The 22,697-nt window shown below is 52.5% G+C and overlaps 10 protein-coding genes across 10 annotated transcripts; 5 read left to right on the top strand and 5 right to left on the bottom strand.

Moving 5' to 3' along the window:
* Positions 1-32: 32 nt before the first annotated feature.
* Positions 33-2,061, top strand: PHATRDRAFT_38545 (predicted protein; the record flags this gene model as incomplete). Its single annotated transcript, XM_002182633.1, has 2 exons — positions 33-75; positions 326-2,061. The coding sequence occupies 2 exons, from the start codon at positions 33-35 to the stop codon at positions 2,059-2,061; spliced, it is 1,779 nt and encodes a 592-aa protein (XP_002182669.1).
* An 83-nt stretch (positions 2,062-2,144) lies between these two features.
* PHATRDRAFT_56599 (predicted protein) lies at positions 2,145-5,023 on the bottom strand. Its single transcript, XM_002182483.1, has one exon. The coding sequence runs from the start codon at positions 4,901-4,903 to the stop codon at positions 2,204-2,206; it is 2,700 nt and encodes an 899-aa protein (XP_002182519.1). The 5' UTR covers positions 4,904-5,023; the 3' UTR covers positions 2,145-2,203.
* Positions 5,024-5,516: 493 nt separating this feature from the next.
* PHATRDRAFT_14849 (predicted protein) lies at positions 5,517-5,900 on the top strand (the record flags this gene model as incomplete). The annotated part of the gene is made up of 1 exon (XM_002182632.1): positions 5,517-5,900. One exon carries the CDS (start codon positions 5,517-5,519, stop codon positions 5,898-5,900), a length of 384 nt encoding a protein of 127 aa, XP_002182668.1.
* A 373-nt stretch (positions 5,901-6,273) lies between these two features.
* On the bottom strand, positions 6,274-7,943 carry PHATRDRAFT_48151 (metacaspase; the record flags this gene model as incomplete). The annotated part of the gene is made up of 6 exons (XM_002182482.1): positions 6,274-6,590; positions 6,709-6,733; positions 6,833-7,294; positions 7,441-7,538; positions 7,643-7,699; positions 7,793-7,943. 6 exons carry the CDS (start codon positions 7,941-7,943, stop codon positions 6,274-6,276), a joined length of 1,110 nt encoding a protein of 369 aa, XP_002182518.1.
* A 451-nt stretch (positions 7,944-8,394) lies between these two features.
* PHATRDRAFT_48150 (predicted protein) lies at positions 8,395-9,710 on the top strand (the record flags this gene model as incomplete). The annotated part of the gene is made up of 2 exons (XM_002182631.1): positions 8,395-8,927; positions 8,981-9,710. 2 exons carry the CDS (start codon positions 8,395-8,397, stop codon positions 9,708-9,710), a joined length of 1,263 nt encoding a protein of 420 aa, XP_002182667.1.
* Positions 9,711-9,992: 282 nt separating this feature from the next.
* Positions 9,993-11,390, bottom strand: PHATRDRAFT_48149 (predicted protein; the record flags this gene model as incomplete). The annotated part of the gene is made up of 2 exons (XM_002182481.1): positions 10,043-11,390; positions 9,993-10,016 (listed from the first exon to the last, which is right to left on the bottom strand). Exons 1-2 carry the CDS (start codon positions 11,159-11,161, stop codon positions 9,993-9,995), a joined length of 1,143 nt encoding a protein of 380 aa, XP_002182517.1. The 5' UTR covers positions 11,162-11,390.
* Positions 11,391-11,954: 564 nt separating this feature from the next.
* PHATRDRAFT_48148 (predicted protein) lies at positions 11,955-12,657 on the top strand (the record flags this gene model as incomplete). The annotated part of the gene is made up of 1 exon (XM_002182630.1): positions 11,955-12,657. One exon carries the CDS (start codon positions 11,955-11,957, stop codon positions 12,486-12,488), a length of 534 nt encoding a protein of 177 aa, XP_002182666.1. The 3' UTR covers positions 12,489-12,657.
* Positions 12,658-12,985: 328 nt separating this feature from the next.
* On the bottom strand, positions 12,986-14,671 carry PHATRDRAFT_1129 (predicted protein; the record flags this gene model as incomplete). Its single annotated transcript, XM_002182480.1, has 1 exon — positions 12,986-14,671. A coding segment is annotated over one exon (1,686 nt), but the record flags the coding sequence as incomplete, so codon positions are not given.
* A 1,224-nt stretch (positions 14,672-15,895) lies between these two features.
* On the bottom strand, positions 15,896-20,941 carry PHATRDRAFT_48146 (predicted protein; the record flags this gene model as incomplete). Its single annotated transcript, XM_002182479.1, has 5 exons — positions 20,036-20,941; positions 19,495-19,545; positions 19,250-19,299; positions 16,854-19,117; positions 15,896-16,773 (listed from the first exon to the last, which is right to left on the bottom strand). Exons 1-5 carry the CDS (start codon positions 20,837-20,839, stop codon positions 15,896-15,898), a joined length of 4,047 nt encoding a protein of 1,348 aa, XP_002182515.1. The 5' UTR covers positions 20,840-20,941.
* Positions 20,942-21,241: 300 nt separating this feature from the next.
* On the top strand, positions 21,242-22,695 carry PHATRDRAFT_48145 (predicted protein; the record flags this gene model as incomplete). The annotated part of the gene is made up of 1 exon (XM_002182629.1): positions 21,242-22,695. The coding sequence occupies exon 1, from the start codon at positions 21,307-21,309 to the stop codon at positions 22,693-22,695; it is 1,389 nt and encodes a 462-aa protein (XP_002182665.1). The 5' UTR covers positions 21,242-21,306.
* Positions 22,696-22,697: the final 2 nt, after the last annotated feature.

Genomic DNA, 22,697 nt, shown 5'->3' with positions numbered 1-22,697 from the left:
CGTTGCACGTCTCGGAACGTAACCGCTCGAGTATGGAAGGAGGTCCCGTGGTCGCCCTGGATCGGATCTTGCACGGTACGTGTCGACGTTAATGTGGACTGTCAGTTTCGAACGTTTCCAAAAATCAATCGTTGACAGTGAACGGTTGCCTTTGGTGCCCTATCAATCGGAGACTCTGTATTACGCGCCGTCGCGATTCTATTCTGTGACGAGACTCAGTGATAAACATTACTTTCACACTCGCATCCTAACCCTGCTCTCCCCGCTTGCTACCGTTCTCTGGTGTGCTTTGAAACATTGGGACGGAACGGGGTTTGCTCCACAGACTTGGCGCACGCATTGACGGTTTCCGAACGATGGCGAGCGCTGAGACGATTCCGAGAGATACTGGAACAGGATTTGAAACAGTCCACGCATCAACAGTGTCGGGAACGTGAGGTGGATGTACTGCTCGTCTGGAATGTTCAACTCGCACTCCAAACGTCCGATCCCACACTGTTACCCGACTTGCTAGAATGTCTGCGTTCCCTCTGGGCGCACCCACCACAACGTCACCAGCACCACAACCACCACCACCACGCACGATATACCCAACCGGATCCGGAACTGGAGTCGTTGAGTCGTTTCCGTAACAAGGTGGCTCCCGTAGCCGATGCTAATGGTACCACCATTCAAACTCTTTTGACGTGTTGGAGGACTTACCGCTACGATACAGTCGTACTGGAGTCGCTCGTGCCCTGTTTTCGGGCTCTGGCCAAACAGGGTCGTTTCTCCTCGACCGCACCTTCGTCCGGGGTGGGTCAATGGAAGGAAGTCGCCGAACGATTGCACGCGGCGTTGGCGCGCGAAACACGTCCCGAAAACGCTCTCCGACCGACCCTGTGGGGACTGCTGAAAGATGCCGTCTTTCGGGCCTTACCGGACGAAAAGTGCGGTTGGTTCGGAACCTTTCAGGAACTGACATTGCGGGAACTATTGCCCAAGGATACAACAACCAACACCGACATTGGTATGGATAGTAGCAATTCCGTATCTAACGTTACCATGGAGCACGGGGTGGGAATATTGTGGAGTTGGGCGGTAATCCCTCGCTTGGGACGCACCTTGGCCGAATCCACATCGCTCTGGATTATTCTAGATATGCTACACAATGATCGTTCACCCCGATCGCGGATTCTGGCAACCCGTCAAAAGGCAACGGCAACTCTCGGAACCATTCTTACACACTTTTCCAGCACAAACGATGTTAATGATGAAAATCCTGTTCCAGAAACTATGACCAAACAGACATGGATAGCGTCCCGCTTGTTGACTTTACTAGAGACAGAATCGGATCCGGATTGGAGAAGGCGCTGTCTACGGACTTTGCGATGTCTCTGCTCTTGCTCATGGGGACGACGGATGCTCGACAATGCATGTACACATCTTTTGCTACCAACACTGCTTCGCATTGTACGGGACGATACCGCCGATTCTCCCGACACCCGGGTACAGGCCTGTCAATGCCTCTCGACTATGCTGCCCTTACCACCGCCTTCGTGGATCGATTCGCTGCCGTTGGTGGAAACTACTCTGATACAAACAGCGTCCAAAAAATCCACACCGGACAAAGTCGTATTGGCGGCCTCACAAGCGCTCGCGGCTAGCCTGCAATACAGTCCCTGGAAACGCAGTGCCTCCTGTTTTTCAACAAGTTTTCACGAGCGTGTAAGAGATGTTCTACAAGACAACGAAGCACGGGAGACGTACCATGTCGCCTTCGGTGAGCTCTTGCACCAGATCGTACTCGAACACGAACATCAAACCAGCGTTCCAGATCTGCTGTCATCCACTACCATTCTCGATATCATTACGCTTCTGTTGACTCCGCTCGGTCCCGACTTTGGCTTGAGCCGTGACCACGCCTTGCGGGTAGTGGAGATTCTGTCGAGGCACGAAAAGAAGAAGCTCGCCGATCACGAATCACTACTGGGTGCCCTCGTCAATCTCTGCCTCGTCACGAGTGGGGAGTTGAAAGTCCAGGTAAAAACCATTGTACTCGATCTCGTCCCCGAGCTGTAGCGATAGTTTCGCACGGTCATAAAAATCTCGACAAATCAAGATGGTACCAGATTTCAAGTTAATGCCTAGCTATGATATCGTTTTACGCCGCGCCGTAAAGCGAGTCCAATTAACGAGCGTTCGTGCGCAACCACTTTCCGGTTTATTTGGCAACAATGTTCAGAATACGACCGGGGACGTAAATTATCTTCTTGATATCTTTACCATCCAATTGGGCTTGTACACGTTCCACATCTTTTGCCGCCGCCATGGCAACGTCCTGGGAAGCATCCTTAGCTACGGTGATCTCACCGCGGGCCTTGCCGTTTACCTGTACACCCATGGTGACTGTGTCGTCTACGCACAAAGTTTCGTCAAACTCAACCCAGTCTTGGTAGGCTAACGACCCCTCGTGACCCAACATACTCCAGCATTCTTCGCCCAAGTGTGGAGCAAATGGCGAAACCATCAAGGCTAGCTTTTCGGCCGCTTCTACTGGTACATTTGCTTTCAAGCTTTGAAGGTGGTTTGTCAGTACCATAAGCGCCGAAATAGCAGTATTGAAGGCCATGGATTCAATGTCTTGCGTCACCTTCTTCATCGTCTTGTGTAGTAGTCGTGCTGTTTCTTGGTCCATTTTGGTCTTGCCGTTGGCGACTGCAGTCGAGACGGTGTCGTACACTTTACGTTGAAATCGGACAACACCTGCTACCTGACTGGTTTGCCATGGCTTGACAGCTTCCAACGGACCCATAAACATTTCGTACAAGCGCAAGGCATCGGCACCTTGTTCACCGACAATATCATCGGGATTCACCACATTCCCCCTACTCTTGGACATTTTCTCTCCGTCACTTCCAAGGATCATTCCCTGGTGCACCAACTTTTGAAAGGGCTCCGGATGCTTTGTGTAGCCCAAGTCAAACAGAACTTGATGCCAGAAACGAGCGTACAGTAAATGCAAAACCGCGTGTTCAGCCCCACCCACATACAAGTCCACAGGCATCCATTCCTCGTCTACCACTTTACTAAAAGCTTCCTTGGAGTTTTTTGGATCCATAAAACGAAAATAGTACCAACAAGATCCGGCCCATTGTGGCATTGTATTCGTTTCACGAGAAAACCACTTGCCGTCTTTTGCAAAGAATCGCCAGTCTTTGGCTCTAGCGAGACATCCAGCCGGGTCATCACCGGGTTGAAAGTCGTCCATTTCCGGCAGTTCCAACGGCAAGTCAGCTTCAGCGACTGGAATCGGTTGATCAAAGCGGATTGTGTATTCGCAATTGTCATCTGCAGGATTCTGCGTTGTTGGATCGATTCCGTCTGGAAAATCGACCGGAAAGTAAATGGGAATCGGTTCACCCCAGTACCGTTGACGCGAAAAGACCCAATCACGCAGTTTGTAGGTTATTCGTGGTCCTCCCTTATTCAGCTCCTCGAGTTTACTGGTTACGGCCTTTTTGGCTTCATCCGTGGTCAAGCCGTCGAACGCACCGCTGTTCACGTTCCTGCCCGCTTCCGTGAAGGCTTGTTCTTTCGAGACGAGTTCTCCCGAGGCTGGTTCCACAACCCATTTGATATCGAGTCCAAACTTTTGAGCAAATTCAAAGTCTCGAGCATCGTGTGCCGGGACTGCCATGACAGCGCCTGTACCGTAGGAGCCCAATACGTAGTCCCCTATCCAAATGGGAACCTTGTCCCCAGAGATTGGGTGAATGGCGTAGGCACCGGTAAAGACACCCGTCTTTTCTTTGGCGGATGTACGATCCAAATCGGAACGCGACGACGTTGTCTTGACGTATGCGTTGACCACATCTTTTTGCTCGTCGGTAGCGAGGCTTGCCACCAATGGGTGTTCGGGAGCGAGTGTAACGTACGTGACCCCCATGAGAGTATCGGCCCGTGTGGTAAAAACGGAGATTGTTTCGTCGGGCCACTGGTCGACACCAAAATCGATATTGCAGCCGATACTTTTGCCGATCCACTGTTTCTGCGCAGTCATAGTTCCTGCTGGCCACTCGAGTCCTTCCAAACCAGCTTCTAGACGATCGGCGTAGTCGGTAATTCGAAGCACCCACTGTCGCAAGGGTACGCGTTCGACGGGATGGTCGCCGCGTTCGGAAAGCCCGTTGATGACTTCCTCATTGGCGAGGACCGTACCCAAGGCGGGACACCAATTCACAGAAACTTCCGACTGTTCCGCCAAGCCTTTCCGGAACAGCTGCAAAAAGATCCACTGCGTCCATTGTACGTATCCCCGATCCGTGGTGGCAATTTCGCGATCCCAATCGTAGGAAAAGCCCAAACTCTTGAGTTGCCGTTTGAAATTGGCAATATTCTTTTTGGTCGTGGACGCTGGCTTGGTCCCCGTTTGAATCGCGAACTGCTCCGCGGGCAGACCAAAGCTGTCCCAACCGATTGGGTGGAGGACATCGTACCCCTTCATACGCCAGTAGCGACTCATAACGTCCGAAGCGGTGTACCCTTCGGGATGACCCACGTGCAGGCCGGCGCCGGATGGGTAGGGAAACATGTCGAGTACGTACTTTTTGGGTTTGGAAAGATCCCGCGTGGGTGTTTGGAAGGTTTCGTTCTCGTCCCAGTAGGCCTGCCATTTGGATTCGACTTTCGCGAACGGGTAGTGGACGGGTGCGGCCGTTTCGGAAACCTCCCTCGTCGACCGATGCGACGTGGTAGCCAGAAACGGACGCACACGTCCACTGGCAGGATAGCCCGTGCGTCGCAACGACGGTACAAACGCGGTGGAAACGCGCAGGATCATCGACACGACGACGACAACGACGGAAACGAAAGATACGGCGGATGTAGGATGCGTTCGAGTCGGTGTGGAGAACGCACGCATTCTGGTCACGTCCGATTTGTGAGCTTCCAAGAGTGAACCACACCGGAAGATCTCACAAGGAGAGGTAGGTAGCTTGTTTTGCTCCTTGAGAAAAATGGGGATCAAAGGCGATTTGGTTGGACGACCTCCGACAAGGAAAAAGAAAAGCTTTCCCCATGGACAGGTACACGATCTGTCTCTCGGTTGGGGACACGCCGAGGAATGTTTACTAGAGAAAGCAACGATTGTGCGTCAGTGTCACTGTCAGTCAGTGATGGACAGGACTCGACAGTACCTTACCCCGCGAATGTGCCGTCGAGCCCCAGAACCCAATTCTTCCCACCGTCTCTCCATCTGTCTGTCTGTCTGTCGATCCGAACAAAAATAGCCTCTCGGATTCATTGCGCTGTCTATAAATGTCACTCTAACTAGATCCGTAATTGTACCGTAATAGTTTTTTGAACCCCACACACTTTCCATTCTAGTGTGATCGTGTGGTTTCGTTCTTCCCGAACACACGCCCAAAGGCAACGAATGCCTCCGTGGTCGCTGGAAGTCTCCCACAACGAAATCGTTTTGACAGACACTAATGAATCGCACCACGTCGTGGATACTCCAACGCAGTCGTTTCACCATGAGTACGACGACTGCTACTGCTACTGCTACCCACCCGACACCGGTCGCCGACGCCATTGTCCAAAACTTGCATCGCGCGTTCTCACCGCTGTCGCATTTGGAAATCCGGAACGAATCGCACCGACACAACGTTCCACCCCATTCGGAAACGCACTTTCAAGTCGTCGTCGTTGCCGAACGTTTCAACGACGTCCCGTCACTCGTACAGCGACACCGACTGGTCAACGAAGCACTCGCCCCGCAACTCGCCGGACCGGTCCACGCTCTTTCCATCGTTGCCAAAACACCGGCCCAGTGGCAAGCCATGGGGGAACAGGGACAGGCTGTTCCCGCCACTCCCAAGTGTCGGGGTGGGGATGGAACTTTTGCCACCCGAACGTAGAAAAAAATCAACAACATGGCTTGTACCGTGTTCTACGGTTGGCGTCGTCCAAGTCTCTAGACCCCGACACGGGCGTTGGGCCTGGTACTCACACGAAAGTATAGTCACTGGTATACTTGTAACATTATCGATTCACAGTCACCAATACTGCACAAATATACCTTTCTTTCCTTCTTCTGGGTATTGAAAAAGTAATTAAATAAATAAAGGAACAGCATCGAAACCACCCTATGGAACGCGACGAGGATTGACGACAACCCAACAGCCACTTTGTACTACCGGCACACGACGACTACCCCTCCCCGCGCGACCACCGTGATCTATACACAGAGGACACGAACGACGTGAGAGCCTACCGCATTTACCGTTACTATTAATTCAAGAGCATATCGGCCACCACGTAGGCCAAACAAGCGCAACAGGCAACCTGGGCGACATCCATGTCTCCCAATTTGCCAAACAACGAATTCGCGTTCCCTTGGTCGATGCGCATTTTACTATCGTCCGCGGAAAATCGGTAGGGCAAATCCAAAACGGTTCCCGAGTGACAACAGTCCATGAGGACCGTCACGGTGACACCTTGTCGCATCGGTTTGACGAGAATTTTCAAAATATCGTCGTCGATAATTTGACCAGCTCTTTTGAAATCCACCGGAATCAGCGTTTCGTCGAAACCATCGTCTTCGTCGCCTGCCAGAGAAAACAAGACCACGGTACCATCCACACAATTTTGTCAGAACAACAACTCGACAGTAGTGTAGAGAGAACACACAGCTTTACGCGATGCCGGCTACCCATCCACACGTACCGTCCAAATCTCGCACACGGCCACCCTATCGAACCCAAACCCAAAATACGGCACAAAGGTCCATGGAGTGTGAGAGTACCAAGGTCCAACAATTTTCCAATGAAACAATCCGCCACGGACTTACGTGTCCCGAATAATGTACAAAGACCACATCGCCCGCTTGACTGTACTGCGTAATACGCGTAAAGGCATCCTCAATATTCTTTTTCGTTGGAGAATGGTGCTGTCCGTCATCCATGAGAATGAGCATTTCCGTTTCGTTGAATCCGTGCACCTTGGTCAAGAATTTAATAATATTCTTGACGTCGTTGTGGCAACCCGACAATTGCCCCTGTTGTCCAGTATAGTTGATTCCAATCAGAACGGCACGTTTCCGACCCGTCGCGGTGGGTGGGACAATAGCCATGGGCGTGTTGACGTCGATCAGTCGCGAGCTGGTGAGCTGCGGTACCTGGTCGAACCCCATGCCGTTGAGGGCGGTGCGCATTTGACGGAGACACTGGACCCAGGAGAGTTCCCCCGCAGCAACACCATTGTTGTAGAGGACCTGTAACAAGGCGGATGTACAGGCACCGCCAGCGCGACCCTGTGCGGGGGGTATTGGAATCGCAACGACCAAACCAAACGGAATAGATACGGAACAGTGAGCCATGGAGTTAGGGAGCGTTCCAATGGACACGCTCACAACGGGAACCAACACGAGGAAAACCGAGTATTTCTGTTAGCACGTACCGCTGGGTTGGGGAGCTGAAACTTGCCCGTATTATAGACATCGGCCGACGTTTGGGAATCGTGCGAACCCGAGATCATGTGAAACTCGGCCGGAATGGCTGTTTCCACCACGAAACAAAGGGACGAGCGTCACAGTCAGTTTCACTAGGGTACTCCACGAAGTCACCGTCAACTGTACCGAATAGGTTCCGCAGTGACGTACCTTGCTTGATTTTTTCGTCAAAGGACGCCATGGTCGTGCGTACCAAATAGTTTCTAGCTAGTAATTATGTAACGGTAAGTCGATAGGTGCCGAAGAGACCGCGGCTCACTAGTAGCGGACTGTGACTAACTGTGACTACCGGTAGTACACTGGTCGTCTCGTTCTTCCGAGCAAATCCGTGTTGTTCAGTCTTGGTCGGTGTGCGTGGGATCAGAATGGCTTGATTCCGATTTTGGACAACGACGATTGGGTTCTTGCCAGCAGGTTCCAATCGAGACCAAGCCAGCCAGTCGGCAACCATAGAGAAAAAAATTCCAGATTTGGTACACTTACACGAAAACCACGACCACCTCTTCCGTTGCAGCCTCCGCGCTCGAATTTCGGCGAAATACCGTAGCGAACAATGGTTGTTTGGGATTCCGAGTTCTTCTTTGTATTCCCCGGGAGCCGATTCGAAGCGGGACTCGCAATCAAGCTACGGGTTGGCCAAGTGCATGACCGGTAAACACTCGTTTTTACAGTTTTACCTGTAGAGAAAACGTTGGATGTGGACCATGGACGATCGATTCCTCCCTACACTAGCCACACCCACTGTGCGTTCAAAGTGACTTTCTCAACGACGACTCTTTGCTGATACTATATATTCGGTACCACTGTCTCGGAACGCACACATTCGACCGTAACGAGATTGGATTTTGGACTGTTCACTCGGTCGTCCGGACGGTGTCCGAACACTGTGTGTTACACCGACAATGCTGGGATTGGTTGGGGCACTCTGTAGCCGTATCATTCTCTCGGTTCAATCGGGAATTCTCCGAACGGGACGTTTCCTGCTCTTACTGTCGCTTCTACTTTCACTGGCGTACTCGTTTGGCTGGCTGCATCGCTTGCTTTGGCATCTGGTGGAATCGGCACTTTCCAAAGCACTCAACGGTACACCCGTCACGATTGGCAGCCTACAATTCGATCTCGTACGGGGCCGCCTTTCAGCCTCCAACTTAATTCTACACTCGCCACGAAGGGACGAATGGAAATGGCAGAGTCCCGTCCTGGCCCGCATTGGCAAACTCTACGTCAAGACCAACGTCGTATACTTTCTCTTTTCCGACTGGATCCTCGGAGAAGAGGCTCCTCTCGAAATATATACTCTGCAACTGTCGGACATTCAAGTCTTTGTGGAACGCCAGCAGAGTTTCTTCAATTTTTATCTCCTGGATCCGCACAATATTCTACCGGATCCGGCTACGTTGGACTTGGACGGACCCGGTCCTACACCACGACCAGGGTCCACTGCGGATCCTTCCCACGGCACATCGTCACACCGTGGCCTCCACAAAGACCCTACTCGGATCAGTCCCGTACTCGTCGAATGCTCGGCATCGCATCGCCGTCGCCACCCGCGGCGGGGTTGGACAACGATTCACGCGTCGACATTTCTTCCGATCCGAGCGACCACCACGCCCAAAAAGTCGTATCCGACATGATCAAGGCCGTGCACGACTTGGGCAAGGCCGCACAGTACGGATCCTTGCAAGGGGCTCTGGACTCACACCGTCAAACAATCACGTCGCAACTTCGAAAACTCAAAGCGTCCAAAAAGACGGACGCTATGCAAGAAGGGGTACGGATTGTCCAGCAAGTTTCCAAACAGGTCGTGGAACAAACCAGAGGCGTCAAGGAGCGAGGGATCTTACCCTCCCGACGGACGCTGCCCAGTAACAACAGGACACTTTACGCTCGGATAGGTCGGGTAGTACTGGAAGATGCCCGAGTATTCACCCGAGACCAGTTCGACGAAGACAAGAGGTCGAGCGCATCGTCTTGGAACAAGCCGATTGTACTACAATCCTTCATAATCAAGTCGGCTGAATTCTGCCCACCACTGGCTGCCAAAGACGATGAAGGATATCCTTTGCTATATCAGCCGATCAATGCCCTGCTAGACGTGGTGTGGAAACGAATTTTAGGCGAAATAGCCAAGTCGAACACCAATATACTATTGCAAACTGCAGTCGGGGAAGTCTTGGACTTCTGGATGGAGAAAGAAATTGCCACACTACCCGAGTGATCTTGTCAACGGATAAGGAGAGAAAGGCGATGGCGTGTGTCTATTTATTTCGCGTAGAATCGCATGAAAACGATGAAAAAGATGAGTAAAGCAAATGTTTTGATGATGAGCGCTCGATTTCCCTTCTTGATGGAATACAGTGTAGTGATTTCTTGTTGGCCCGCCGCTACATCGACCAAGGCGGCTTCCACGTCGTCTTCGACTTTGTCGATTACTTCCGATTGCTGAGTGATTAGACTCTGGTAGGCCATTGACAGGTAATGCAAAAAATGTGAGACAATATCAGATGTAGAGTAACCAAATTTGCTGTATTCAGCTAATGGCGCACGTACCGACATTTTCCCAAACAGCGTTCCTAGTTCAGCCAACGATCGTTCCGCTTGCCGCGCTTCGTTGACCCGGTGCTGCGTTTGTCGTTCTTGCTGACGCAACTGCAACGTCTGTTGGGGATCCACGGATGCAGTGTTGCTATTAGCCTGCGATCCATTCGTGTCCCCTTGCACGCGCCGTTGTCGCATCCCCGTACCGGTGCCTCCTCCATAGCCTCCAGCATACGCGGCAGCGTTGCCAGCGCTACCACCGTAGCCCATCGATTGAAAGCCACTGCCGGGCGCGGACGACGTACGATGGTAGTACGAATATCCATTAGTTGTACCACGGGGTTGGACACTATTCGGATTTGCCACGGAGATAGCCGCATCGGAATTTGCGGTACCGTTGCTTTGCGCCACCTGCCCTGCTTGAGGGCCAGAATGAGTCAACCCACCATTCGTTCCTGTGGCCGGTGCGGAAGCCGTTCCTTGTGCTGGCGGTTGTCTGGATACTCGGGTAGCTGGGAGATTGAATAAGGGATTCGAGTCCCATTGATCGAATGCTTTATTGGTTGCGGTTTTGGGCTGAAACTGCTTACGCCGCTGGGCTTGGTCGGCCACGACCTTGCCTCGTGTTTTAAGAATTTCCTTCAACCGATTCCCTTGATGGGTTGCCAGGGTCTGGAACCATTTTTGAAGCATTTGCCAGTGTTTTTGGCGTTGCCCTCTAGCCGTTGGGGGAATCATAACATTGATGAGTTGCAAAAGCTCGGATGTATCGGCTTCGAGACGTCTGACCGACAATGTGATCTCTTCGGTGGGATCATTCGTGTGACCCCGTCGTCGCACCAGCGCCTCCAGCTGTTTCAACTCTCCTTCCATGGTTCGCAGGAGAGAAAGTCCATCTTCCAGAGATTCGTGCTGCGGACCACTTTGCTGCTCTTCGACGGGATACAGTCGTAGATGGGAGACACTGTAGTGTTCCGACCAGGAAGCAGTCGGGTTGCCGGAAGCGAGACTCTTTCGTGCAATTTTTACGGCCGTTTTAGCGCACGAGAGCAGCTCGGCTGATCTGGATACAGCATGCGTAGATACGGTAGTCGCTACACCTACCGATGGTGGAGCACGGTAAGAGTGCATGGTCGCACACGGCAAGGATGGAAAGCTAGCAATGCGGGATGGGATGGGATTTCACAAACGAAAGCTGATTAATTTACTAGTTCGTCCGATGCAATTTCGCGTTCCCTGTTTTGCGGCACGCGCCGGGATGCAAGCGTAAGCGTGTACAACTTCTACAGCAAAAGAAGCTATGGTGAACGAACAAAATTCCGGCGCTGTAAGATTCTTGCTGCCAGCTACTATCACCATGGTCGGTCTAGAGTGTGACTACTGCCTTGAAAAACTCGGTCGTCGATGGAGGGCCTCGTCTAATTGCGGTCTGGTCGTCGCGTAGGTGACACCGCGTCTGTAGCGGCTACCAGCCCAAATCCTAAATATTAGGGCAGGGATCGGAAACCCGCCCTGAAATCAGAACCTTGGAAGAGCCTCATTTTTTCGGTCGTGTGTCGTAGCGAACCGTTCCCGCATACCGTACGAGGTCACCATGAGATTTTGATTTGGATGCCGACCTCTCGGAGACATGTTCTTATAGGCAACTATCTCTAGAGTAGTTCCTACTAGAGCTAGCTAGAGCTTCCGGTTAGCTAGCTCTCGCTAGCAGACACCGGTGTTCGCGCAGCTGAAAAAGCGTTCACCCCGCCCACGCCATCCCATCGGGTTCCGTCGGCACACAATCGTTCCACGGAATTGCTTTTGCTACTACTGGTGTCGTCACGCTACCGAAGCCATTCACGAAACTAACACGAAACAACATTCACAGTAGACATACTGATACCAACTCTTCGTTCCGATACAGTCGAAACTCGCACTGATCATGACAGATGTTCCCGTGATTAGCGCTCTTTCCTTCATTAACGACGAATGGGGCCAAAAGTACGAACTGTATTCTCCCGGCAGGAACTACTTGTACACGGGCAAAGTTCCGCAGGTCGGGCAGCTCACCGAAACGCTCGTCGTTGACTTTATGGGAAACCAGTTTCAGCTTTCGGGAATCGTCGCCGAGGTTAATCCTATCGAAACTTGGAAGGCATCGATTTCCAACGGAATTCGGGAATTACGGGATCAAGCTAGCCTGTACGTTCAAGACACGAGTGCGACACCCTGTATTGTGGGATTCGGGCTCGCCACGATAGCGGCTCCGTCTAGGGATCCGACGACGGCTACCCTCAAACAGGGCGTGGGTCTGCAAAAGGGCCGAATATACCGGATCGAGTATAAGGCCGACGACACACGCCAGAATTTATACACCGTGCAGAGGGTCACCGAGTTGCCCATGGAGTACGTGCACATGTTGCCACCCATCGCGATAGACTTTTTTCTTCACAACTCGGCACTCTGGCAAGTGTAGTGGCAGGTCTCCACGAACGACGCTTTGTGTTATGGGAGCTATACGTTACCGACACAATGAATGCGCGAAAGACCAACAACTAATGAAAAAGATTCGGACAGCCTTGTACACTATTCACATAAGGATATAGAACAGACCACCATTTTAAAATAAAAGCCGCTCAGATGCTACGCAGCGTTTTGCTTCCTACGATCCTTGGCCGTAGTTTCGCCGACTCCCAGTTCTTTGAGCAAGTGCTTGCGGTAGGCACTATTGGGATGAGCATGCCACCAATTTTGAAAGGCTTCCACGGACACACGCCCAAACCCATCTTTATCCATTTGCTCGAAAGCTTTAGTGACTTCCTTGCTGGACATTTGGAATCCTAAGATAGTGGCCACTTCCATAACCTCTTGCTGATCCAGAAAGCCACTGAGGTCGGTATCGAGAGCCGTAAATATGTCGATTGGAGATTGGTACGACGCTTCCCGTAGCAGCTTGCCGGCTTGATCTGGTTTTCGTCCCGAATACGATTCCACGTAATTTCGTGCAGCTTGTATTTGCTGTTCTTTAGCCTTGGCAGTCCAGCCCAACTCCCGGGCCAAAATATCGGCGACCGGTTCAATTGCCGCCACAGCAGCATCCCGGTTCAGATACGCCAGTCGCGTTCTCCGGGATAGCACGTCTTCGATCGTGCAGGCGTATTCTCGTGTAGCGTACAATACTTCAGCGTCAATGTATGGAAAGCCTTCTACGAGCAGATTCCCAAACTTGGGCCACGCTTTGCCCGTCGGTTGCATCAGTTCACATACCTCCCACGCACGACCTCCGTAGGTTTTTACCAAGTGCTCCGCTACGGTAGTATCCATACCGTATCGTTGAATGAGTTGAATGGCCAGATTGTTTTCGTATCCCTCTGCTCCGTGTAAAGGGATGTCCAAGGTCAAACTGGGCGGGCCGGACGGCCCCACCACGCGATCAATGACTTCCTGGGCCATCTCCCGCCAAGTAGTCCACTTACCACCGGCGATGAAAATGACACCTGATTCGGGATTCTCCGAAATAACGTGGTCCCGTGAAACGGGAGAGTCTGCAGTGGCGTGAGGATCCACCGCCAATGGTCGCCAACCACGCCACGCACTAAGCACATCCGACCGACGAACTTTCAGATCTTTGCGCAGAAACTTTTGCGATTCCTTCAACAACCATACGACTTCGTCTTCCGGGGGATTTTGCAGAGTCTCGGCGGGTCCTTTCTTGTCGGTGGTTCCAATCAGAGTATGGCCCAACCAAGGTAGTATGAACAAAAATCGACCGTCACTCGTGTTGCAGTCCAACAACCCCATGTTGTGCGGAACAAAGTAGCCAGGCAGTACAATATGTGTACCCGCCGATCCTCGAACGGCCGGTGGTATCTTACCGGCTTCCATTGATCGAAGTTGGTCGGTAAAGGGACCACCCGCCAACACAACCTTCTTCGCGTACACCTTCCATTGCTTGCCAGTCATGCGATCCAGCACGACCGCTCCTACTACTCTGCCAGCTTCGTTATGAATCAAATCTACCATTTCCGTGTAGTTGGCAATGGCGGCACCCTTTTCGGCTGCGGTCATGGCAATCGCCAGGTTCGTGCGTGAGTCGTTGTGTTGCGCTTCGTAAAACACCGCCGCGTACTTGAGCCCGTCAGGATCCAGTTGAGGAAAGTCACGTTGGGCCCTCGATTTCGTCAACACGTAGCTCGGTGGACACGTAAACACTGATAGCGCGTCGTAAAATTTGAACACCACGGGGGCTAGAAAAGGAAAGTAACCGAAGAGTGGATGTCCCATGGGCGGCGGTGAAATGTGCCACGAATTGAACGGCACCGCAATAGGTATCCAATTGCACAAATGTCGATTGACTGATGTCATATACCGACGTTCCACGTGACAGTGCCAGACCATTTTCATTTCGCCGACGAATTGGTGGACGGTGTCTACCGGATGCTGCCACAGTTTGGGGCTGAGGAGGGCCGCCGTGGCCGTCCCCATGTAACGAATTCCCGCCCAGATAAGCTTGGTCGATCGAGAGGATGTCTCGGACGCGAAATCACCTCGTTCCACGCATGCCACCGACAATCCTCGCGAGGCCGCGTCCAAGGCCGTTCCCGCCCCAGTGGCGCCCCCGCCCACGACGAGCACGTCAAAGATGACGCCCGCTTCTTGCAATCGCCGGAGCTGCTCAGCACGACTAGGAATACCACGAGGACCGGGGACATCGTTGGGATCGGAGAGAACGCTAGTAAAAGCCAGGCCTGCGTCGCGCGTGGACGATGACGAGTCGGTGGAACCCGACGAGCCGTTGTGGGAAGAAGAATTCTGCTTGTGCCATCGCGATCGTGAAAAGCTCACAAATCCGCGTTCGTACCGCGGCGAAGCCGAGGGATATACAATCGGTTGTATGGTACGAACAGTTGCAGTAGATGCTAGACGACACCGGCTTCGACCGGCTCGCATCAAAATCGTTGACGCCATGGTGACAAGGAGCGAATGTGACGAGTATATTTGTTTGTCCAACCAAAACCTCAAAGATTCGAACTCTTTTTGGGGTTCGCCGAAATCACCACGTAAGGCTGACACGTCAAACGGGATTTCACGGAACATCCTATCCCCGATCCGGGTACTACTTGGGGAAGTTCCGGGTACCCTTACATTAGTGAATGCGGGAGTCATTTTTATGTGCTCGTTGGCCTAGGATCGCGACCATGGAACGCGTAGCGCGGAGTATTTGTTTGTTGTCAGCGATCGCAAGTCGACGCACCACAACACAGGTTCTGTATCTTTCTGCTAGGATACCGACAAGAAGAGAATTCTGTCCGACAGTCGAATGATGATCATCGACACCAAGACGATCGTGTTGACGCTGTTGATCGTGGTCATTGCTTGTACGTGTGGTCTCCGGTTCGTCCGCGCCTTTGCCCTGCAAATTGCACAAGAAAACCACGACGCCGTGTTGGCAATGGACCAAGCCGACGAAGAAAAACGCCGACGGAAGGAACGAGACGCAGACATGGCGGCAGCCTCGGCCTACGCCAAAGTGCAACCGATTATGACGGAGCCCACGTCTTCCGTGCCTCCGGGGAGCGTACACACGCCGGAAGTGGCGAGCCCACACGGCAGTCAAGTTTAAAGAATGATCTGGATACTTGGGGAGACAATGCAAATTAATATCCACAAAAAGTGCTTTAACGCAACGGCGAACAACCGATTTCGTGCAGAATCGGATACCCATGGTTAACGTGAGCTAGGGCTTTCGTGTCGAAAGAAACAGGGTATCCGTGATCCATCATTCCGTGAAAGGAGATAGTCCACCTGCATCCCTATGTTTCATGTATAGTACCAACTTACGCAATATCTTTGGTATGGGCAACTTATAAAAGACAGCTATTTCTATAATGCGGGTAATTCGGTGCGGCAAATGGGACATTCCATTTTCACATCCATCCATTGTATAAGGCAATCCCGATGGAACAAGTGATTGCACGGAGCCAGCATGTAGCCAAGCTGATCTCGTACATTGATTGCGTCGTAGCAAATACTGCAGTCTAGCGTCGGCGCCAACGGACTATTGCATCGTGAATGATCGAGCGTTTCGGTAGTCATTCCGCTGCTTTCGGTTCGGTTCGTTCGTCGCATTCGATTCCTTGTCGTCACGGCCGTCGTATGCCGTAATCGATCGCGCGCTGGTGACGAGGTGTCCGGGCTGGATGTCACCAACGGCTGGTTTTCGCTATTCCGCTCCAGCGCCAACTCAGGGACCGGCGATTCCAAGGCCCCGGGTGGAAGCATGGATGAGGGAATTGGCCGGCTGTAGTCAAACTTGGGTGGCAGAAATCGTGCTGGAATCATAAATCGAGTTCCGTACTTCGATTGGGAGTGTAAAATAGCCACCTGTACCCCGACCCACAGCACAAGTAGCTGGCACAACCATGCGTCCGTCGGAGCATCGGCATGGATTTCCTTCAAAAAGTTGTTCGGCACACCGAACACGTACAGCGGCGCCACAAGTCGCGATAGACTCATACCATTGATGAAGTACTTGTGCAGCGGGTTCTTCGCTTCGGTGATTATGTTCAGAATGATCTGTGGAACCCAGAAAGAGTACAACCCAAGAACATAAAATGTGCGGTACTTTTCGCCCATGTAAAACAACATTAAAAAAGCCGCGAACAATGCAAGATAAAACCGAAGATGTAACATTGCCACTTGTCTTCTCAAAACTTCTGTTGACTGACCACCATTGCTGCTGTTTCTCGCCTGAATGATAACTACGCACGGCAAAAGAATTCCATGAGGCTATATTCAGATGCCGAGAGTTTTTTTTTAACATCAGCATCGATCCACTTACTGCTCATGTACTTCATCTCAATGACACAAAATATCAGTAGTTTGAAAAAAGCCACACTGGCAAAGGCCGTAAAAAGCGGCTGCATGGCAAGGCTGAAGTAAATGTGTACCAAACACACGAGTGCGTCAATGACTGCTTGCCATCCAATGCAGAGCATTGATACACGAACCGCCGCGGATTGAGCCTGCGAGTGTAATAGTTGACGCAGTAGTAATATAATCTGCGCCATGCAAACCAGCATCATGTAAAAACTGTAATTGATGACCTTGCCCGTCGTAGCTTCCCAGTCCGTCCGAATTGCCGTGACATTCAAGGTAGCTGTAAAGTCGCAGTTTGGCGAGTGGATTGATCCGGCCATATTCATAACCAAAGCCTGATCTTGAAGTATTTTCCGACGATTGGTGGGGCCCATGGGTGGAGTACTGACATTTTCCTTCCCACTTGGTGAATCCTCTGTGATATCCCCAGCTTTGGAAGGATCCAATCGCTTGGCCTCGTTTGCGTGTCGGCTTAAAAGCGCTCGCCACGCACCCACGGTCCACTCTGTCGGCTCAATACTCATTGTAATTTCAAATTCACAGGAGGCAGCATTGGATTCTAGCAGTTGCTCGCGAGGAGGCATACGACGTGCTGCTGGTGTTCGAACCCGACGGACCGTCTCCTCCTTGTCATCTCGAACAAAGGGATAAGGAACAACAACATCCGACCACGGAATCCGAATAGGTTCCAACGTTGATTCGGATTGTTGATGTGTAGCATTCGAGGAGACTGGTAAAGTCTCCGCGTCCACTTCCGTGGCTTCCTCCATCGCTGCTCTCGCATTCCTTGGGGTGGAAGTTTCGCTTGATAAACGACGACCACCAAAGGGGGTAGAAAGCAACGCCCAGTCACGGTCCTCCGTAGACAAACGACCACCGTACAAGTCCAGCGCATCTTGACGGATCTGGGGCAAACTGGCACCGTCCAAATCTTCCAAAGCCGTCCGTAAACGCCGATGTTGCGTTGCACGCGCTTCGGAGGGCATAATCACAAAGGCGCTCCTCGACACGTCCACATTCGACACCAAGGAAAGTTGCCCTATGGCGTGTATCAGCACGCCCCGTACACGCAACAGAATATCTTTGCGGGTTGAGTATCCCGGACTCGTAGAATCATAGAGCTTGACGAACCCATCCACCAAACTCAGTTCCTTCATCGCGGGAATCGATCTAGCGTATATCTGGAACGCGGCGCGACCTGAGTTGTGAGTAAGGGTGATTGATGGGCTGCCCTCTTTATCATTGTTAGTATGTTGGTCTTCGGTAGTGGCTTGGACCGATTTGTACATTTTCCCGTTGGCATCCATGGTCATTTGCTCCCAACGAATCGACGTTAGATTGTTGTCATCCCGGGTAGCCACGGCCAATTCGTTTGGTAACAAAACGACGCCCGCCTGGATCCCACGACTCTGAAGCGTTTCCAAGAGTGTCTCTTCCAGAGCCACCGGATCGAGAAGGCTTCGTTCTTGGGCCACAGTCGCGTTCGCATCTTGGACTTTTGGTCTGGAAACCGCAGGGGTCGTTTCGTCTGCTTGTTTAGCGATTCGTCGGGACCATTCACCGCGATAAAATCCCGTCGCATTCCACGGATACGTCCACACCTTTCGCGTGGCTTCTTCATCCACAATCGTACCTGCTGGTGACAACATTGGTTTACTGGCCGGAGCCGCTTCGACCCCAAACTCGTCCCGTTCTTGTTCCGCCAACTGCTGCGCCCATTCCCAAACACCAGCTTCTACATTTTCTCCCTTATTCTTATCAATCAAGGCCTGATACCGCGGATGCGTCCGGGCAATCTCCCGTAACCGCGATTCTTGCAACGTGCGTGCGTCCCAGACAACGGAATCGAGCGGACGGTTCCCGGCGTCGCGTTTTCTCCGTGGGTCCCGCCGCGATCGCAAGCCGTGTTTGTGCGGTGCGTTGTTATTGTTCCCGTCTTCGCCGTCCATGAGTAAGAGCATGAGCAGGAACATCATGAGGAGTCGTACGGTACGCTGGCGGCGTTCGCGTTCCCGCCACAGAGCCGCCGCGGACGGATCACCCAGAGCCGTCGGCGGGGTAGCGAGAGGGGGCTGTCCGAGGGCCGCCATGGTGGGAGGCTGTAGGATCCAGGGATCTTCCCGGATCTCTCCGGGGGGAGGTTGTGGCGGTCCGTCCATTCCGTCCAGAATCGATGCTTCGTCCGCGGCGAGCAAGCTATTGTCCTCGTTCGTGTCCGTACTCATACTGTTCGTATAGAACAATCCGACTCACACACACACTCTCTCTCTCTACTAGGCCTCGTACGGTGTCACTCGGGCCTACACTTTCTTTGGATACAGTATACTCAACCCTAGTGATTCCACAAGCAGTACGTACTTGCCGACGGTCCTTTTGGCACCGCTAGGAATGGATGGGGAAGTGGATGACTACAAGTGTCGGTACAGTTGTGGAGCATTTCCAGACTTCCTACAACCCCCCGCACTATCTGATCGTGATCCCTTTGCGACTGTGTTTCGAGGTGGGGAGTCGTCCATGTCTCGACAGACGGCGCTTCCCACTCTTTGTTAACTGTAAAGAGAGTGTATTGAACCTACCCTACTGCTCGAAAAAAGCATACCTACCGTTGTGAGCAATTGAATCCCGTACAGTCGGCAAGACGATGAGCTAGCTACCTACAACGAACAGTAAATCGTGTCGACTCGAAACACTCTGACAGTGAGATACTATGCTATCTATACCTTGTTTATTTCACAGTCACTACCTATTCGGTGACACCAGCATTCGAACTTTATCGAGGCTTGTTGCCTAGGCTGCTCTAACGGACATTACATAGAAAACCGTGCACTTTGGATCACAAGCCCAAATCTAATTGAGTAGTATATGGCTTTGCAGACCTTTCGTACACTCTCGATTGTTGGATAGACAGATGATTTTTCGACCCGTGCGTGCTAGCTTTGAAAAACATGAATTTTACGCAGCAGAAGATACTGTCCCCGATGGGTGGCCAACACTACGGGAGCGGAACGAGTTTCGTGGAGCTGGTGTGGATCAACTCGGAAAATTGCCGACAGCGCCGCGGTCAGAAACAAAGCAACACGGCTTGGGCCTCCAACGACGTTCCGGATAGGGCTTGGTCCTCCCATCTACCAATCATCGGGGGACCTCCGTGTCACTGGATGCGGACACCTGATCTCGAGCCTTTTGTTTAATTTGACTAATTTTGGATTGGAGAGCTTCGTCTTGATCCGCTACCACTCGATCGTATTGGTCAAAGACGAGCGATTGTCGCAAAAGACTGGCCAAAAGGGCCGACCCCGTCGTCGCTTGATCCGACGCGTTGGCCAGACCCGATCCTTGTTCGGCTCGGGAACGAAAGGCAATCCCTTGGGATTCCCATTCCGACTCGGCGACGGCTGCCACCGTTTGGTAGACGGGAGGCAACGTTCGGGGCGGTGCATGTATGGGACTACCGGGCGACGACGTCCAGGACAGTCCTTCCGAGCCCGCGGCATTCGTTGTCCCATCGACGTTCGTGCCGTCATCGTCCCCACCGGCTGGTCGTCCTACGGGCAGCCCCATCGTCCCTAAAGCCGCGAGACTTCCCGCAGCAGTCCCTCCCGTCAACATGGTATGTGTGGTCATCGGCGACACGGTTGCCCGGTTGACCCCCGGCACGGTGGCTCCCAGTTGTCGTCCTACCACTCCCCGCGAACTCAACGAGACGGCCAATTCCGATTTCACCGCATCCAAATCCCGGAGTCCCGACCGCAGTTCATTCTGCAGCTGATGGAGTTCGTTCTGGCCGGCGAACTGATCGGCGCGGGCCCGCGCACCCTGCAACAAACCCACCACTCGGCCCACCTGCGTACCGGCCATACGCGCCGCCTTGGGCAAATCCTCACGGCCGATTAAGAAGAGACCCAAACCGATGCACACGCCCATCTCGCCCCACGACACTTCGAACATGATGAGAACGTCCACTCGATGTTGCCAGTTGAGAAGAAACTGTAACAGGAGACTTTAACAGCAATAGCAACAGCTGCTGCAACAAGACAAGCGCTCAACGATACTTTCGTCAGAATGAGGGCACTACCACAGTAACTGTACACACCTTGACTGTGAACATCAAAAAACCCTCCGGTGTCGTCGTCCCCAAGTAGGGTTGAATGCGGAAAATTCAGAGGGAATCGGGAATATTACTGTTTCGGAACTATATGTACAGATAGGAAATCGCGTTACCAAATTGGAACCCAAAACTGGAGAAAGTGCCAACCTACTCTACCGGTACGATATACTGTTACCGTAAAAAGAACACAGAGCATCCCCTTCCTCGGGACGGCCACACCAAGTTACGCCGACAACTACGTGATTTATTGCGTTTCCATCCTCCAAAGACTTGTCCAGTGACCCATGCCGGAAACAAACACCGTGTCATGAACTCACTGGCGAGAGCTTGTTGCCTGATTCTCACTCTGGTAGGGACGACGTACGCCTTTTCAAACGCGTACCCGTCCTTTGCCACTCGATCGTTGCTGTACGGACAATCCTATAGCCGGGCGTCGACACCTTGGTATCGTCGGTATGCCAGTTTGCAGGAGCCGGTCTTGGAAGATCTCAGTACCAGCAAAAACGGACTGATACGAGTCTCGCAGAACGAAACACTGGCGGTTATTGTTCCCCGTGACGAGGCTTCAGTGGTGGCATCCGACATATTAGGCTCTACGGAATCCGGGACACCCGAGACTACAGTATGGCGCGACCGAACCACCCAATCAATTCTGCTGCTGAACATGGTGGCCATTCTATGGGGCAGTCAGCATGCAGTAATCAAGGGCGTGATCGCAGATAGTGCTCCGTCCGCGTTTACGTTTCTGCGTTTCGGTCTCGCCGCCCTGTGTGCTAGTCCGTACACACCCGGGCTTGCACAACTCTGGGCAAAGCTCACCAAAGGCGAGGATTTGGATGCAATTGTCAGTGAAGAGTCCAACCCGACTAATGTGAGCTCAACGTGGCGATGGGGCGCCGAAATGGGTTTTTGGATGTTTCTCGGCTTTTCCTTTCAAGCAATTGGTCTAGAATTTACCACTGCCCAGCGATCCGGCTTTCTGTTGTACCTGAACGTCAAGTTTGTCCCGTTTTTGGCCCGTATACTCCTCGGCCGGGCGATATCGAACGCTACCTGGCTTTCCGCGTTGACAGCCTTTGCCGGAACCGCCCTGTTGGCCTACGGCAGTAACGGCAACGTCCTGGACTTGAACGTCGGAGACTTGTGGACGATTGCGGCTGCCGTCTCGTCCGCCATGTTTATTTTGCGATTGGAAAAGGCGTCGTCCGTCGTGGCCAACTCGGCCGCCTTGAACGCGGCTTGCTTGTGGGTGGTGACGGGACTGGCCGGGATTTGGACGTTTTGGGAGGGCAATCCCTTTCAAGCCACCGCCGCCGCCTCGGTATGCTTCAATCCAGCCGCCGAAGTTATGTCGATCGCGTTAACCCATCCCTGGGAGATTGTGTATCTGAGCGCTGTAACGACGGCCTTGGTGAACTGGGTACAGACCAAGGCACAAAAGGATGTATCGGCGGAACGAGCGTCGGTAATATACGCCATGGATCCAGTGTACGGCGCTGGATTTTCGGCCTGGCTGTTGGGCGAGTCGCTTGGTGGTGTTGCAGGATGGACCGGCGCCGGGTTGATCACGCTGGCGGCGGCCACCAACGCCTTTTTGGATTTTTCGAGCAAAGACCCCAAGGATGGCGACGATACCGACGTCGACACGAGCGCCAGCAATTGTGATACGACCAGTGCAGGAATGGGAAAACGATAGCC

The sequence above is a fragment of the Phaeodactylum tricornutum genome, chromosome 16 (assembly GCF_000150955.2).
Source record: "Phaeodactylum tricornutum CCAP 1055/1 chromosome 16, whole genome shotgun sequence".
Taxonomy (NCBI): domain Eukaryota; phylum Bacillariophyta; class Bacillariophyceae; order Surirellales; family Neidiaceae; genus Phaeodactylum; species Phaeodactylum tricornutum.
The sequence above is the reverse complement of the archived record's forward strand: the minus strand, read 5'-3'. Positions and strand labels throughout refer to the sequence as shown.

Bases quoted from the DNA above. Each gene is read 5' to 3' on its own strand.
- PHATRDRAFT_56599 (XM_002182483.1), bottom strand. From the start codon at position 4,903: ATGCGTGCGTTCTCCACACCGACTCGAACGCATCCTACATCCGCCGTA.